We start from the raw sequence: 18,882 nt of genomic DNA, 5'->3' as shown, positions 1-18,882 counted from the left end.
GCCTTCTCCAAGTCCACAAAACACATGTAGACTGGTTGGGCAAACTCCCATGCACCCTCAAGTATCCTTGAGAGGATAAAGAGCTGGTCCAGTGTTCCGCGACCAGGACGAAAACCGCATTGTTCCTCCTGTATCCGAGGTTCGACTAACGGACGAACTCTCCTTTCCAGCACCCTGGCATAGACTTTCCCAGGGAGGCTGAGGAGTGTGATCCCCCTGTAGTTGGAACACACCCTCCGGTCTCCCTTCTTAAAGAGAAGGGAGACCGGAGAGAAACCAGAATTGGTTTGTAAAAATGCTGCAACTTCAGTGGTGTGGAACTGGTTTAGCTTTCGTCCGTCAGACACACAACAAAGCACTATTTTTGGTAGAGCATGCTAGCGGGCCGTCGTTATTACCGTGTTGTTTGGAAAATACGGCACACTTAAAATCAATCCTTTGATTTCTCTGAAAATCGAGTGTCCCTTGTAATCCCGTGTGCCTTATGTATGAATTCTGGTTGTGTTTACTGACCTCGAAACGATTTTATGTGGTACACAGCGCTCGAAAATCTGTCAAATGTTTTAGTGCGACTTTGCTAAGCTACGAAGCCGCACCGCTTGATGGATTGTCGGAGCATTACGGCTATCATAGGCAGGCGCCTCGCGGAGCGATACGTACTGTGCTTCAACATAATATTACCATATTGTGTGTGTATAACCTCTTTTTAAGTTTTGTGGATATTATACATGGTTATGCTGAGAATATGTCGGCCAATTTCCACTGGAAATGCCTTTTGGTTAAACTGTCAGCAAGGAATTTGCAGTGTTACATTTTTATATCACTTTAATGCACATAAAAAACAGCTGCTTGTTTAAGTGAAAATACATTGATGGGTTTTTTGTGCTAATAAAGTTGTGGAGTTGTAAAGTATTTTGTCTAGTGTCAATTATATCGTCAGTTATATCGTTATCGCAAATTTTCAAATGTATATCGTGATAAATATTTTTGGTCATATCGCCCTGCTCTACTACAGTGTTCGTTTGACTTTGGGAACTGAAGCGGACAGAGTTTTGGACCCAGATTACTCCACGAGGCTCCTGACTACAGTAGCCATAATGCTCGACAATCCATCAAGTCGTGCGGCTTCGTAGCTTAGCAAAGTAGTACTAAAACATTTTTTGACAGATTTTTGAGCGGCGTGTACCACATAAAATCGGTTTGAGGTCAGTAAGCACAACCAGAATTCATACATAAGGTGCAACAGATTATAAGGCGCACCAGATTATAAGGCGCACTGTTGATTTTTGAGATAATTAAAGGATTTTAAGTGCGCCTTATAGTGCGGAAAAATACGGTACTTGCCAACCTGTCGGGGAAAACACATTTCTCCCAAGCAATTGACCTGTGTGACCTTTTAGAATTTGAGAATTATCTGTAATGGGACCATCAACAGGAAAACATCCTCAACTAACATCTCTTTTTTTGTGGTAACTCCAATCAAATGGGAGAGAATTCCAGTATCAACAGCGTGTCTTTGTTCCAGGCTGTAAACATGTTTATTTCTGCACTACCATTTTAACATAGAAGTCTGTAACAACTGAGTCACATTTGGAGCCCGTCTCGGGTGGCCACAAAAGGAACTGTTCTTGGCGCTTACAAATTAATTTTTCAGGCCCGAAGGTTTACAGAGCGGTTAAAACAAGAAATTAAATTACTCTTGACAGACAGTAGTTTGCATGTATCATCCACAATGTCCCTAATGAAGTGATTAATTTTGAGCTTGGTTACACATCAGTTCATGTTTTTTTTCAGCTTATTTACCTCAGGCGTGATAATGAAATTACATGGCCATTAATGCATAAAGAGTAAATAAAAGCATGTCTGTGATGCCAGTAAAACTGTTGAAAGCTCTGCAGCAAATCCCATATTGCTTGGCCTCAATATTCATCATCAAAGTTGAATAGAGAGAAAGAACATGTTACTAATTTGTTGTAATAATACATTCACAGCAATAACTTAAATGTGACCTTTAACCTGGGCGGTCTATATGACACACAACTCTTTCCAATAAGGGCGACTGTCATAACTTGTCCAATCATGTATTAGATGCCAGGCCGACAGGAACAACTCTCCTGAGACAGATATGAGGGGTCTACTGCAGTTGTCATGGCAAGATACAAGCCCTAACATGCTTCTTCACAGAACCATAGTTTCACGATCTGACTCAGTATTACTTGGAGTTTGCTTCAGTTTCATACTGGGAAAGCCCTCATTAAACCCGCATACAGAAGATCTTAAGCTAGCTTGTTCAATTTTGATGTTCGCGACTGTTTGATCCTTCCCAAAAGATGAAAAGGCTTTTTTAAAAGGGCCAGAACACGACAGGCTGTGTTGTTGGTGAAATGGACTGGTACCATGACAAAGACTTGTGCGGTGAATGAATGACACATCTTTTCATTTGGATGAGAGGATACCATTCAGAAACTGTAATTGTTCTCTTTTCACAAGAAATGATAAAGAAAGCAGAACAGGGATAGACTGTATCCTGTTCTGGTTGGGGCAGCAGCAATATTAAAAGACTATACCCATTTACCAAAAGCTCAGGAGACTTGAAGGATTTGGAATTCATTGCCAGATCTTATGCATAATTAAGCAAATCCCCCTCCCACCAACCCAGCCACACCCCCTGCCTTGCTGGAGGGATTTTCATGCAGCCATGCCTCAGACAGTTGGTGCTTATTACAGTATCTCAGCGATATTAGGCTCTTATTATCACTGACTACTGCCGATAGTACACGTGGAGACACGATTCCACTTACTCTGCTGCAAATGATGACAATGTTTGGTTTCATGACTTCATTTCCATATTTCCTAATGGCTGTTAGAGCTAAAACACGCTAGGATCTGGCAACCAGAAAGCCACAGGCCACAGGCTGCTTCTGTGCCTTGTTTATGCTGCCTGCTGTGAGTTGACAAAAGATGGCTTTGTTGGAAACTGAGTGTGAAGGGAAAAAAAACGAGACTCTCTTAATGCTCCGTTTCATGTTTACTCGATTGAGTCTTCCTTTCCAGGGAGGTTTTAGTGCATTTGTCTGCGTCTAGGACACTGTTGGCCAAAGGAACTGAATTCTATTCAGTCTTGAAATTTGCGAAAAGTCTTAATGGCTCTTTTTAATTTGTTCACTTCATCAGATCCTATACATGCACTGCTGCTACTGAACCCTGAAAGCATAATTACCAAGTGAGTAAAATTTACCCGTGTTTACCAAAGTTTCTCCACAAAATGTGTTATTTAAATGCCATCTGATTGATCCTATTAAGGCAGCGTCCCTTAAGAATAAGCGTCTTGCGTGTGGAATTGGGAAGCCTCTTACATGACTGACGACTGCAGATCAGAGAGGTCTCTGCTCTGCCTCAAACAGCTTATTAACCATGCAAACAGTCTGCTGGGGGAGAACACAGAACACACAAAGAGCAGCTCCCTGAGCCACCCGGCATCTTTGTGTCTACTCTCTTGTGTCTGTGTTTTTGTGTTAACCTGCAACCCATGCAACCCCCCCTCCACCCCTTAATGCAGACATGCCCAGGGGGTAGACTTATCGACTCTTCGGCCCCAGTGACCCCTCATCCCTTTCTCCTCCTATTCCTTCCTCCCATTTCACGATGATAACCCCCCAAAAAAAAAAAATCAACCCCATGTTATGTTCACCTCCCTTTCATTTTTCTCCTTAGAATGCTTTTACATATTTTTTTGTATTAAATCGTCCCTGGATGAGTTCATATGTGCACTTGCACATATGGCCACAGGCATCTTCTAAACTGTAAACACAGAAATAACTTCCATATCTCCTTTTGTCGCCTCTGCTTCTCCTCTCCTGGTGGAGGGTCAAAATAAGAGACAAGAACCAGCTTTGCAACTTCATTTCCTTATCTTGCATAGTGAACTGAGTCCTTTTATAGTAAGATATTTTCCACCATTTGTCATACATTCATGGCTTTGAGTGGCTGCTATCCAACATTTTGTAGCTGGCTTTGTTTTTGCATTCGCTTGTTAACAACAGTAGGCTGTGTATTGGCTGAGTTGAGCAGATTCACAGCCACCTAAATAACAAAGGTCAGGCAGGCTAAATAACTCGACACTATCCAAATGCACTTTTACCCTTATCTGCTTATCAGAAGTGTTTCCAAGCTATCCCACCTTACTGTCTTTTCTAAATTAACATTTCTTAGCAGATCGCCTGTGGCTATGTCTATCCATGATAGCAGTCCTTAAATTATTCTGGGATTAGTGTGAGGATTTCCCTGCACTAAGCTGTGGTTAGAGTTCATGAACCTCCTCAGGTTCAGAAATGAAAACTAAGCAGCAATCCAAAACTGGCCTCCTCTGTTCTCATCTTCTTAGTGCAGTTTCTCAGTTTTGTAATTTACTGACAACTTGAACACCATCAACACTGATGAATGATCTGCTATGTGTAAGATGCACTAGTTTATCATTTTACCAAAGAACATCACATTTTAAATGTATCAGTTATAACTGGTGACTGGCTGTTCAGACTTATTTATCCATTTCTGTGTTGTTCAAATTAGCCTGCGCAGCACGGTGGCCCCCAACGCAGTCTGAGGGCCAGAGGACGATCACCTGCACTGTAATAACAGTATTATTTATTTATTTATTTATTTAGTTGTTTGTTTGTTTGTTTGTTTGTTTTGATAATTGTTCAGTTTTCTTGAACATAATGGGCATTTTACTTTGCCAAGTGGTCAGATTATCCAACTTGCTAAATAGTGATATCATCTCCTGTTGTGATATGTCATTGCATTTAGTATATGCAGACCTACACCTCACAGGGACATACTGGGTTAGGATAAACACTGTTGTGGTGTACAAAATAGGTTTGCAGCTAAAAATGATTTAGTTGCACTTTATGTGTGGGCGGGTTTTAAATTAAAGAATCAGTCAATCAGAAAATTATCATCTGAGTCAGCTCTATTGTGCATTTGTTTTTGTTTTTCCTGGTAACAGCTTTTACAACTCTGACATGCCCACAGGTCTAGTTTCCGCAAACAGCAGGACGCTGCTGAAAGCAAACATGCTTTGATTAACCAGAGTGAGAAGAACGCTGGTGAACATAGTGCAGTATTTAGCAGCCTGAGAGATAACTGTATAGTGGACTTACTAACACATTCAATGCAAAACACTATGGGTAATAATGCTTCTATAGCTTGTTTCAGTTAAAAGAAAATCATTTGTGTTTATTTTATTTTAATATGTTATTTTTCTTTTGTTAGAGGTACTGAAAAGTACTCATCACAGCTGTCAGTGCTCAAACTTGCCCTCTCAGTAGTCTGCAGCTGAATTTCCAGTGACTCAATGCTGTAAATCCTCACATTTAAATGCTAAAACTCCTGAATGTGGGCATTACTTTAGCCACACTCACGTAATGGCTCTAAATTATTACCATAATTGATGTTTACCAATCTTCTGTCGATCGTTTACTTACTCAGCACTGCTGTTGAAATGAAGACTTTTCCCCCTCAAGAAGACATGAACGTGAATAAGTTTTGGGGAATAGAAGCAATGGGAATGCCACCTCAAAATGCTTCAGCCTTTCTCTGGAATTATTCTGCTTCTGACACATGTTCATGCTTGCATGTGTGACATAACTGCTGTCTGTGTTCATGCTGCTGGTGGGAGTGGGGTAAAGTGGATCTCGTGTATTGAAACCGAAGAGTGGCAGCTGCTCCAACGTCTGCTGGAGATGTTTTGCTTCATGTGGTCTGTGTGACACCGTGTCTCTGTGGGTTTAATAGTAGTCTCCGGTCCGTCTCTGGTTTCTGCATCTGGCTTTGTGGCAGTCAGAGGAATTTTTCCAGAGAATGTATTCTAAGAAAATGACATAAGAAAGCAAGTTCATTTGATGCCAAATTATAGTGTAATTTTTCTATTACAGTGCCTGGAAATTCAATTTGAATTAAGTTTATTCTTAATCTGCTGTCTCACAGAGTTTTCTCTGTCTTTGAATGCACAACAGGCCTTGGCTATGGGAGGATCCAAGAGCAAGTCCAAGGATGTAGGCCAGCGAACACGCAGCCTCGATGGCAACCTCAGCTCGGGTGGAGGGGCTGGCGGCCACCACCTCAACTCCACTCAACAGTCCTTAACACCAAACCGCAGCCCTACTATGGATGCAGGTCTCAGTGGGAATCAGTCAATGGCTAATACTGCAGAGCTAACGCTCTTTGGAGGAGTGGACAATAACAGTGTCACCTCTTCAAACTGCATAACGCGAGCAGGTGAGAACCTTCGCTGAGAGCTTTCAGTTTTACAGTTACCACCTTGTTGTGCTGGTTATTTAAACTGTACTTTATCAAAACCCACACTTTATCTTCTTACAGGAGGGGTGACGACCTTTGTGGCATTATACGATTATGAATCTCGAACAGCCACAGATCTGTCTTTTAGGAAGGGTGAACGGCTCCAGATAGTAAACAATACGTAAGGAAAACATTCACACTCCTTCTCTGTCGTCTTTTGCACCTTGATAAATTCAAGAATAGCTGAAGTTGTACAGTATAAAGGCATAAGTTATTGCTCACCACCTGGCTACTGTGCTCTCCAAAATTGATGTCACTTGTCTACTGAAGACTTCTGTTGTTACAGTCAAGTGAGACATTTCCTATTGCCTATACTGTTTTTTTTTAAGTACGGGCTTGCTCTTTGACTCAATACCTATGCAGTGAACCATATAGTGTAGTCATGCACCCCCAGTGCTGCCTGCCCACTGACAAATTACTGACCAAGAAGGCAGTTTGGAACAATAGTGGATTATCATTGACCCGCTAAGCCAGAGATCTGGCCCATTAATGGGTCAAGGATACTAAAACTCCTCGAACCAAGTCTAAGACTTGTTAATGTAAGTGTCAGATAGGCTTGTCCTAGTTTTCTGTTTGGTCAGATTCACTGGATTAGTAAAGCTATGCATAGTAGCCAATGGGCTTTTGTCAAGATCATATTCTGCCCTCTGCTTTTTTTTTCTCTCCCTGGCCTCATTACTGTGCCTCATTCAATACACAGTAGTTCAAGTAGTTTAGGTTCAAAGCTTTATCATATGTGCTGTGCTGAAGTCTGTTTGTTCTGCGTACTTTGCTATTCTGCCACTGCTCATAATATGCTCTCTGTATTTCTCCAACGCTCTTCTTTTTCACCATTTCACCTCTCTTTCCCATTTCTCCTTCACAAACCGTCACATTTTGATAGGAGGAAGGTGAACTGCAGGTTTGTGAAGCTTCTCTACAACTGTGTTTAAATCAACCACTTGTGAGCCTGTGTTCTTTGTGTCACATGAAGCATATGTGAAACTGATGCCTCTGCCCCATAGCAGTTGGTCGAAAGCCTTGCAGCACTATCAATTGGAGGCAAATAATCAAAGCAAATAAACATATTGCTTTAAAATTCAACTTGTGAATATAGTGCTGCAAAGCTTCAGCAGCTCAACCCCTCGTAAAGTGTAGCATTCATGCACCATCAGCCTGCCTTTTGCAATATCCATATGATTCTATAATTACTAGGGATGGGAATCACATGAATATCATCCCCTGTTGTGATATGTCATGAGTACACTGACAGTAAACATCAGCATTTTTATTAAAGCGTGCAAATGGTCTAGATGGAGTCCCTTTGCCAGTTTGACTTACCAGAATCACTGCTTCATTTACCACAACTAATTATGGATCATATCAAATGAAAGAGGGTGAAGGGAACAGTTAACTCACATGTGTTGATGGAGAAGAAACTCTCAGAGGAGAAACTAGCCGGGGGGAAAGCAAATCGGAGAACTAATTAACTGAACCGACACGTTATTATATAATAATATTAATTGAATAAGGATGATAATACATACCCACACTGACACCACAATGGTGTATATAATTGCTGCATTTCGTCATTTCAGGGATATCTTCTCACTTACAGATATCAGGATGTATTGTAGACGCATAGATCATGTTGCTCTGCTGCGCAGTAAATTATGATATTATCGTTTTGTTAGTTACAGCGATTCCCAACCCTAGTAATTGCATAACAACAAAAGAACCTGGGCTGACATTCATCAAGCTTCTCCAAGAGCTGAGAGCTGAAATACTACAGCTATTGCAGCAGTTACTAAAATTGCAAAACAAACTCTATCCTTTCATTTATGGTCTGAGACACTTGATAAACAGCCCGAAAATTCACATTTGTGTTTTGGACTTGTGATGAGCCTTGGTAAAGCTGTGTGTTATCATTTCGTCTGTGCAGGGAAGGGGACTGGTGGCTGGCGCGCTCCCTGACCACTGGAGAGAGCGGTTATATCCCCAGCAATTATGTGGCTCCATCTGACTCCATCCAAGCAGAAGAGTAAACCCTTTTATTTTTCTCTCTCTCTCTCTCTCTCTCTCTCTCTCTCTCTCTCTCTCTCTCTCTCTCTCTCGATGTGACACTTATCTGTCTTTCACCAAGCGCATGGAAACATTAACCCTCAAACTTTGTGTTCTTTGGAGCTTTCAGTCTTATTACTTTTATTGTGAATTAGAAATTTGATCTTTAAGGAATAGTTTTACATTTTGGGAGGTCATTTCATTTCATTTTTTTGCTGATAGCTATGTAAAATTAGCACCAAAGCTACAGCGAGTTCACAACAGCTAGCCAGGTTCTCACTAAAAGTAGTGAAATACATGAGCCTAACCATTTAAAAGGGACTACTGCTACATATTATGCCTCAAGTTTGAAGTAATGAGGTCAGTGTATGTGGAAAATAATACTTCAGCCAAAAGCTTAGGCTTCTAAATACTTGATTTCAGACAGTCTCTTATACTCTGTGCTCCGTGCAAAGGTGGATGTCCATTATATGGTCATATCAGGCACACGGCTCTGGCTGTGAGGGCAGAAGCACCACCAGATAGTGAAGTCCAAGAATGCTGGAAATGAGTGTCACAGGTCCCATTTAAAGCTCACTATGAGGCTACTAAAGTAGTAGTAACTTAGCAAAAGGACTAGAAAGAGCATAAAAATTGGGCTTGCTGGCAAGTGAACATTGTTACTATTTGACTGTATTTGCCTCTGTTACCAGTCTTTAAGGTAAGCTAAACTAAGTGAGTGTCTTTGTAATGTAATACTGACGTGATCTTGGGCTTGATGCTGGGATGAAAGTCAATACACCGAAATCTTAAACTATCCATTTAACTCGCTGTAGTTCAGAAACCACTTTCTCTGCTAAACCTCTCATGCTAACCTGCTTGCTTACAATAAAACTCACAAACTAACTTTTTGTAACAACTTCGTTTCTCACCTTTGCCTCTTTCTCCATCAGTCATCTCAAACTGGCTCTAGAGTCCAGGTAAGCAGCTGTTGCACTGTAGGCACTAGTATGCACTGCATCTGGAATAACCTAAACCTTCTGAGACTATAAGCGAGTTCAGCCTCGATTTCCCATTCCCTCTCTTTCTCCCACTCATATCTCCTTCCCCTCACCAATCTGCTCCCTTGTGTCCCATGTGTTGTGTCTTGACCTCAACCAGGTGGTACTTTGGCAAAATCACACGCCGCGATTCTGAGAGGCTGCTGCTGAGTTTAGAGAACAGGAGAGGGACTTTCCTGGTGCGAGAGAGTGAAACCACCAAGGGTAAGTTGAATCACAACTGGAATACGGTGAAGTATCTGAATGCCTTACTTAATTTGTTCTCTAATCAGAAACTCCCTGTAACTACTATTTTGGCACTCATTATCAGACTGTTTGTTAAATATATCTAGTCTTGGTTGTAAAGTAGCTCTAAAAATGAAAGGTGTGCCGGCATCTACAACATTACTTTCCTTATTTGCCCTCCATCGTATTTAAACATCACCTAGATATCCTTTTTAGATTTTCTAAAGTGTAGTTTGTGTACAAACTGATCCCTTTAATCCGTTAAAAAACTTTGAACAAACAAAAAACATTATTGCTTCTGGAAATTGTAAGAAACCTATAAAGGATAATTCACCACAAGCAAGGATCAAGAGATCATGTGTTATCCTACTGATTTAGCTGATCTTCCCACTAACTCATCCACAACACAGAGTTTTAAAGATGGCATACAACACACAGTGAGGCAGGGATATGATTTGCATGTAGATATACATCAGTGTCGGATTGTTTTGTGTTTTTTTAATATATTGTGAATAAAAGGATACTGAACTGAAAACACAGATGCATACAATATTAATATTTAATGTGCTGTATGGGAGTTTCTGATTGGAGTTCTATTGTAGGTGGAAACACCATCAACATCTGTTAGTTTACAGTGCAGTTTTTCCAGTTTTTAGTCATACAATAAGTAGTTGAGGTGTTTCAGGCATGCAAGCTGTGTACATGTACTTTTTGTTAAGACAAGGAAAAGCAGTTAAAAGCTTGCCTGCATTTTTTTAGGATCTGTGATTGTTTTTCTGATTTTAAAAAAGTGTTTTTTCAAACCACACTCATCCCTATTGAACAAAACTACTCCTGAATCAATGACTTCTGATATCCTTCAAACACCAGCCTTCGGGTTTCTCACAAGTTTTCCTTTACAACAGAGTATGAGAAAGTAAAATTGTAAATGTAAAACTTTTAGGGCCTGGGCATGTAGATTTAAATTTTTTAAACCAGTCTACCCGGGGAACTTTTTTAAAATCCCAGAAACACAGTGTGCAGTTATTTTTACACCTCTTCGTGTATCTTTCTATGAACTTGTAAAATGTTCAGATTTCAAAATGAATTTTCTGTTCTGTGACATATCAGACTAAAAAGGCACCGAGGAGAAGAAAGCAGATTCTTTCTACAGTAAGGCAAGCCTCCCTGCTGCTCACTGTGCTCCCCGCTGTGCCGTGTCAGTCATGTGGCAACGTGGGTACAGAAGAGAAACAAATCAGGCAGATGGGAAAAGGTTGGATGTGATGCCTGTGGGACTCAGTGTAGAGAGATGGTTCTGATAGGCAGCTACTCTGATGCTGCGGCTGCTGCTGCAGCAGTAAAACAGTCTCTTCGGGCTCAGTCAGTTCTGTGTGTATGTCGCGTGTACACACTGGTACATTACAGGATTACTGTTATGGAGCGGATATATGGAATCTGGATAGACTGAGAAAAGATTGAAGGTAGGGAGAGATAGGCAGAAGGGGAGTAGGTGGGTGAGCAGGAGCAGAGGCGAAATACTGGGTGAGTGAGCGAGACAGAATTAGGTCATTGTGGAGCTGAGGCTGTACAGCCACAGGCCATATTGCCCAGTTCAAAAATAAAGAGAAAGGCTAGGCATTGCCTTGGGCCAATCTGTGATTCAGACTGGTTCTTGGTTGACCAGCACTGCCCTCTGGTGTTGCAATGAACACACTGCCCACAAAAATGGACTCCAATTACTCTTCATTCTGTTTGTCAAATGTTCTGTTCCACCAGGTGATTTAAAAGAAAGAACACAGATTTAACATCATTCAAGCCATCAGTGCTATCAATGTCTTTGCTTCTTTGTATTAATTTGTTGTCATTTTCCCCCAGGTGCCTACTGTCTGTCTGTATTGGATTATGACAACACAAAAGGGTTAAATGTGAAGCACTACAAGATCAGGAAGCTGGACAGTGGAGGCTTCTACATCACATCACGCACCCAGTTCAACTCCCTACAGCAGCTTGTCAATCATTACCGCAGTGAGTTCAGTGCAGACAAAATGCTTTTTAGCTTCCCCTCCCTAACAGAGTCATTAGTAATTACACAAGTGAGCAAAGCAGCTCTAATATTCATTCACTTATTCTTTTAGTTAAACCTTTCCTGTGTTTCCTGCCCATTATCTGCTTTACCACTGACCAGCCTCACCATCTTCCCTCCCCAGAGCATGCTGATGGATTGTGTCACAGCCTAACAGACATATGTCCTGTACTGAAGCCTCAGACTCAGGGCTTAGCAAAGGACGCCTGGGAGATCCCGAGAGAGTCCCTCCGTCTTGACATAAAGCTTGGACAGGGCTGCTTCGGAGAAGTCTGGATGGGTAAGTCGTGCTTTATTCCTTGAATGGATCTTCAGTTATTTTCTCTGGTCACAGCTATTGACCAGAGAAAGTGCATAAAATATTTTAGCCCTGCGTGACTGAAAAATTGCACAGCTATAACTGTTACTGTTGTAACTGATAGCTGATTCTGATTAGAATATTATTGTATGATCACTGTTGATGTGCAAACAAGATGAAGCCAGTGAAAATAAAATGCCAAACGTTTTAGAAATTTGGCCAATATGCCCTTTAAATATGCCAACATAACTTCTGGAACATTTTCAGTGTGGCTGCTTTTTTCGAATTGTTCAGTAGATCTTCGTTTCTGTCGCTTTGCATTTTTTCCACTGCAGTGTGCAATGAATCTCCTCCAGTGTATGAAAACAATGACCTGTCAGTTAGAATTTCATTTTGGAAACGTGGGTGAACTGACAGGGAGGCAAATTAAGTGTAATGGAGGTTGGTGCTGGTGCGACCACAAAGCTCTTGTGTTTTCAGGCACACCCAGGTATGTTCAGGTCATACTGTCCTCCCACAAATGTCTCAAGGCATAACAGTAGAAATCAGCAATCATTTGTCTTTCCCTTTGGGGCAAATTCATAGTGAAAAAACAGTAGTCTCCCATTTGCTTGAGCTCTGACTAATTACTGGAAACTAGTAATTAGTTTTTAAGCAGAAATGTTTTGTTGTCAGAAAAGGATGGTCATGGAGCAACTATATACAAGACTGTCCAGAGGTGCATTAGAAAATTATTTTAAAGCTTAAATGACTTCAATTTTAATGGGGGAAAGCTGGAGTTGAGTTGTTTAAGTTCTAACAATCAATACTAATGTTATACTAATAACATTTGCTTTCAATCAGGAACATGGAACGGTACAACGCAGGTGGCTATCAAGACCCTGAAGCCCGGCACCATGTCCCCGGAGGCCTTCCTGCAGGAGGCTCAGGTCATGAAGAAACTGAGACACGAAAAGTTGGTTCAGCTTTACGCTGTGGTGTCTGAGGAGCCGATTTACATCGTCACAGAGTACATGGGCCAAGGTCAGCGTGGGGTCCTCACTCTGTCACATTTAAATATTTTCCGAGTACATTTTTTCATTTGTAAATATAAATAATAATAATGAAAATGTGTAGTACTTAAAATATTATTTGATTATGACTCATCAAAATCATATTTCTAAGTCTAATTAAAAGATGGACACATGTCTTAAAAAAGGCGATGTGATTAAGCAGAAACAGCCAAAAATTGAGTTAAACTATGATGTGTTTACTACCTGGGGAAAAAAGAAAGTTCTAGACAATGAATTTATTTATAAATAAACATCATTTATGCATACATTTTTTCAAAATTTAAAATGAATTTCATAGGTTCAGTGGTGATTAACTTATTCTAATCTGCACTAACAGGTAGCCTACTGGACTCTCTGAAAGGGGACATGGGTAAGATGCTTCGCCTTCCCCAGCTGGTGGACATGGCTGCACAGGTCAGTGCAAATAATATCACGTTTTATTATTTAATTGTTTGTTGCTTTTTTGTTGTAAAACAGAGATTTGCCCCTTTCTCAGATTGCTTCAGGGATGGCTTATGTCGAGAGGATGAACTATGTGCACCGTGATCTAAGAGCTGCTAACATCCTGGTGGGAGATAACCTGGTTTGCAAAGTGGCTGACTTTGGTTTGGCTCGCCTCATAGAGGATAACGAATATACTGCCAGGCAAGGTAAAAGTATAAAAGGGTAAAAAAGACAGCATTTATTTTATCATGCTGTTTTTTCATGTGACACAGTAGCCTTTCTCTCAGTTTTTCTAACACCAGGCCGAATATAGAGTATTTCAAAGGCATCACATATCTATTTGGATTTTGTTCCTTCCTTTTGTGTAAGGAATCAGTGATTTTGTGATGTTCACAGCTGTTGAACAGCAGGAAGCTCTGCCAGTTGGTTTTTTGTTTCAGCCTGTTTACAATGGTCTAATTTCAGCCTCCTGATAAACTTGTTCTCTTGCAGGTGCCAAGTTTCCCATCAAGTGGACGGCCCCTGAGGCTGCGCTGTATGGCCGCTTTACCATTAAATCAGATGTATGGTCATTTGGGATCCTACTGACTGAACTGGCTACTAAAGGCCGAGTCCCATACCCAGGCAAGTATTGATAATTTTGTTTAAGCCTTTATTATGGTTGAAGGAATTTTAACCTCAAAACTTAATGCTTAAAGGAAATGTATGTTGATTTTTTCCCTATGAGAGACTAGATAATGCATAAAAAATCAATCCTAAAGGTCATTTGAGATCTAAAACAACTGGTGGACAGATAATCCCAGATAATAAACCCATAGTATGTGTCTGTCCCCTTGTTCTGAGGATCATTAACCCACTATTGGTCATGTGACCTGGATGACTCAGAACCTACACAGACTGTGCATTTCCTAAATTTGGTAACTGTAACATTTTTGGCTTTTCAAAAATATTCACAACCCCTTTTTTAAAAAAAGGTCATCCTGTTTTTAGTAACTCTCAGGAGTCATTCTGTTTTTGAAGTATGTCAGTTTTTGCTGAAGGACCAGCCACAGCTTTCAAAATGCTGTTAAAGAATGGGGAAAGAATGGGGAAAGCCTGCATTTGTTTATGATGTGATTGCATTCATATGTGGGTTATATCCGAGGCCTTTGTTGACTATCTAGTCAGAATGGAAAACTCCCACTAGCTCATCCTTAATAGTGCTAGCCCTAACCAGATTCCTGAAAGTGGTCATCTGCATCAGTTAGCCCACCTACCATGTCCATCAAGAGTCACTCTTAGTTTATATTTATTTTTATTTATTTATTCTTTTGGCTTGATCCTAATGCTTCATTGTATCAATCTTATTGTTTTTGGTTGTCTTTCTGGAATATCATGGCACTAAATAATAATGGGTTTCTGATAGTTTTGTGTGTGTGTCTGTGTTTTTGTAATAAATGGGAAAGACTGTAGAGTGTGGCTGCTTCAAAATAAAAATAAAATATGTAACCACTAGGGGGCATCAGTTAGCATGCACTCAGAAAGGTTTCTGACTGAGTGACCTGAAGGATTTGCAAGACAGCCATAATAAGAGCTGGTTGACTTCTCTAAATACTCTGTGACGATCATACAAATGTGAAAAAGTTCTTTAAGTAAAAATTTTGGCCTATATTTCGATAATCCAGTTTGGATTACATGTGTGTTAAGGGTAAGTGCTGCTGTAATGTCAGCCCTTGGGATTTTTATTAATAACTTAGTGAAAGTAACTGAATCAACTGAAAATAATTGTAAAATATGCATAAAAATAATAAAAAGATCAGAATACACACTTACCTAATAATTCTGTATTCTGTGTATAGCATAAAGATGTCTTACTTAGTACTCCAACTATGGATATAGCTTTTCAGCCGCATACCTTTCATAATGCTTTATTTTCTCTACCAGGTATGGTGAACCGGGAGGTGTTAGACCAGGTGGAGCGTGGTTATAGGATGCCGTGTCCAACAGAGTGCCCAGAATCCCTTCATGAGCTGATGCTGAGCTGCTGGAGAAAGGAACCTGAGGAGAGGCCAACTTTCGAGTACCTGCAGGGCTTCCTGGAGGATTACTTTACCTCCACAGAGCCTCAGTACCAGCCAGGAGAGAACCTGTAACCAAGCTGGCAACATATCTGTGCACACAGTGTGGATGTGCATAACTGAGCATGTGCATCGTCTTTAAAGTGCATGGATAATTGTGTGTGGGGCGGTGGGGTTTTTTGGGGGTTTTTTTTGTCTGATGGGGCAAAGAATTGACACATATTTGGGTACAATCATTGATTCTGAGTGACATCAAACCAATCAGCAAAATCCAGTCTTTCCAAAGTCTCTCCAACATGTCCAGTTTGAGAGACTGTTTTCAATGTATGGTATTATTTTTCAACAACCCAAACAGGCAAAGAGGTGTGTCTGCCTTTTATGTGTTTGTAAGGTGTCCTAATAAGCCTTCCTTGTGGGTTCTTCCTATGTTATTTCTCCTGACTGATCTCATAATTATCACCATCAATAACACAACATGACCTACAAGACAGCATATCAGTCACACATGGGTGGGTGTCCACAGAATTAAGTTTATTGGTTACAACAGGATGTCTCTTTTTGCCACATTTTCTTTGGGATCCCCTTCGAAACACACGCTCAGACGCCGTCTTCCATTTTTCTGCTCAAGAAGCACCTATGTGGTACCAACATCAAATTTTAAGATATTATCGATCTTTTTAAAGAAATTTTTGCTACTATACCTGGATCAACTGGAAATTTTCCACGATAATACTTCAGTTTTTAGCACCACACTTCCCCTGTGCAACATTGAGGCTTGTTTCTGGATTGCTGTAAGATTTTGTGATGTGAAAGTGATGTGAAAGTCTCTTTCACCAGCCGGACTAATTGAGTTATTGCTGTGACCAACATACAGCTCAACGCAAAGAAGAAAAGAGGCCGTCTCTGTCTCTATTTGCTAATTGTGACTTTTCTTAATCTATAAAGATAAATGGCTACTGATCACTAAAGATCATCTCAGGATGGAGAAAACAAGAATTCTTCTGTGAGGATTTTTGTGCCAATGAAAAATGTCTTTTTTACTCTCTTCTACTGTGTAAAAGTGTATTTTAATACTCTGGACTTTTCTTATAATGAAGCTTGTGTTATCTAAACAGAGGTTATGCTGTTCTGTTCTTCTAAAGGATAATCCACTGTTTGTGAGATCCCGCATCTGTGTACACTTTTGGATCACCAGCATGCATTTTAATCTAGATTTACTTTCAAGCATTCGCGTTAAAATCAGGTGAATGTCCCCGCTCAGTTCTCAACTTCATGGATATGAAGACTATTTTTAACCAGAAGTAGTATTTCACTAATGAGTGCAAGTTTTAGGACAATGTTACACTGGAGATATTGTCATTGTGTTCTTATTGAATATGATAAATGAGCAGCAGTATGGTTATGCCTCCCTGATGCCTGTAGGAGGCAGACTACAAAGCTTTCCCGTGAACACGGTGGCAGGTATAGCAAAAAGAATTGGCTTCTTGAAACCTAATTGTAAATATTCTTAATGATAATATTTGTATATATCTTTATAATTTATTACTTTAAAGAATAACCCAATTGTTAATTTTTCTTTCTGGTACTTTTCTGGGTTACATAACATCTTACAGTATAAGATTAATCATTGTTGCAACACTTCTGAGCACAGGTATGTTTCTTTGTGCACGTATTTCTGTGAAACCTTTCTCAGTTGAACATTAACGTGCCAGTTGTTTCTCGCCACATACTGATAATCTACCAGCATCAATGCTTCCCATAATACAATCAATACCACAATGTTTACATCGTGATGACCTTTAGATCATTTTGATGCTGCTATAGAGGCTGAGAAATTAGCAGGTAATCACGTGTCATTCTTGTCAGACATATTGCTTTTATGGATCTGTTCGACAGTGTTGTGCTGCCACCTTCTGTTGTTCCTTGAGTGGGCTCTCCAGCCGGGAATTCGCAAAGCACTACTGGTTAAGACTGAGTAACTCCACACAAAAAGATGATGCAGCTGCCATGAATAGGAGCTTGATATCTGTGTTACATCTGCTGTGTTGCACGGATAAAGAATGCAATGGCCTGCAGGTGTAGTTGGGTCGTTTGCATTATTCCCTTTTCCTGCTGTCTCATTGAATGTTTGAGCAAAAATATGGATAAAGTGCATGAAAAAGATCATATAGTCAGTATGCAGCCTTGCTAATAAGCCAAGGACATTTCCTGTGGGGTTCTGTGGGTCTCCTTTCTGGCTATGCAGATATTTTTTAAATCAGTGATATTCCTATATATATACTCTTTTTCTACTGTATCCAATGGGAATTTTCACATAAATAACTCTTTGTTAAATCCTACTGATTACTGTTCAAATTTGAATAAAATTTGTATACTGCCTATGACGCGTGCTCTTGTTTATTAACTGAACAAATGCTTCTTTAAAAAAGAAAGAAAAACATACCCACACAAAGCAGTAATGTACACAAAATACTTGATTATCCTGTTCTAAGACACAAAGATAATCTTCCATTGACCTCGAAAAAGATTTGAAAGCATATTTATAGCAACATGCAACGAACAGTAGTGTCAAAAAAATTTTTTATCTACATATAAATAGTCTAATTACAAGACTTTTGCATAGTCTTTATTTCTTTTCCAAGGAGTCACAATTTTTCTTAATTTTTGAAAGTGCTTTTAAGCAATAGTTCTTCAGGAATCTGAGGGTCTTTCAAAGTTTTTCTCTGCATATATTGTCTGGTTTTTCACTCATTTTCAGTCTAGTCCTTGTACCTGAATATTTTAAGAGGAATGTTTTTTTGTTTATTGTGCCACTTAACAATGAGCTGAATCATTCAAGCCTAAAAAAGACACCTAACTCACAGGATGAACCGGTATTATATCTACACATAACAACTTGGGAGCGAACCAATTTTAAATTGTATCTTTAGGCATTTTGTTACTATCTGCCTGTCACAAGAGCATGTAACCTGTTCCCATTTGTTTAATTGACTCAATGAAAAGATACCAAAGATAATACAGTTTGACAGACATGAATTGTATTTTTTGAACCAGCAATGTGATTCCTGAAGAGTTTTAGCGAAAAACTTGGCATATCTCAGTATGGTGTACTGTCTTTACAAAAGGTGAACAGTATCTAAAGGTCATGTCCTCAAGAAATCGGAAAAATCCCAGCAAAGAACTGACACTGGACCTGAGATATGCATTTGGCCCTTCAGTGGTTCCATCTACTGTCCACCGAATCCTCATCAAAAATGGGTCTGGTGAAGGATGGCTCTGAAGAAGAGAGCCGTCCTACAGCCAT

At 40.0% G+C, this 18,882-nt stretch overlaps 1 protein-coding gene across 1 annotated transcript in view; it reads left to right on the top strand.

The window, feature by feature from the left end:
• The window catches only part of src (v-src avian sarcoma (Schmidt-Ruppin A-2) viral oncogene homolog), a 31,596-nt gene extending 13,639 nt beyond the window's left edge, over positions 1-17,957 (top strand). Inside the window, exons 2-12 of the mRNA XM_031741948.2 lie at positions 6,015-6,276; positions 6,379-6,478; positions 8,279-8,377; positions 9,538-9,641; positions 11,520-11,669; positions 11,852-12,007; positions 12,869-13,048; positions 13,415-13,491; positions 13,574-13,727; positions 14,014-14,145; positions 15,445-17,957. Coding sequence (XP_031597808.1) covers positions 6,024-6,276; positions 6,379-6,478; positions 8,279-8,377; positions 9,538-9,641; positions 11,520-11,669; positions 11,852-12,007; positions 12,869-13,048; positions 13,415-13,491; positions 13,574-13,727; positions 14,014-14,145; positions 15,445-15,653 — 1,614 coding nt within the window. The 5' untranslated portion in view covers positions 6,015-6,023 and the 3' untranslated portion in view covers positions 15,654-17,957. The remainder of the gene's footprint in view (positions 1-6,014; positions 6,277-6,378; positions 6,479-8,278; positions 8,378-9,537; positions 9,642-11,519; positions 11,670-11,851; positions 12,008-12,868; positions 13,049-13,414; positions 13,492-13,573; positions 13,728-14,013; positions 14,146-15,444) is intronic.
• Positions 17,958-18,882: the final 925 nt, after the last annotated feature.

This window comes from Oreochromis aureus, linkage group 20, assembly GCF_013358895.1.
Source record: "Oreochromis aureus strain Israel breed Guangdong linkage group 20, ZZ_aureus, whole genome shotgun sequence".
NCBI classification, from domain to species: Eukaryota; Metazoa; Chordata; class Actinopteri; order Cichliformes; family Cichlidae; genus Oreochromis; species Oreochromis aureus.
The sequence above is the reverse complement of the archived record's forward strand: the minus strand, read 5'-3'. Positions and strand labels throughout refer to the sequence as shown.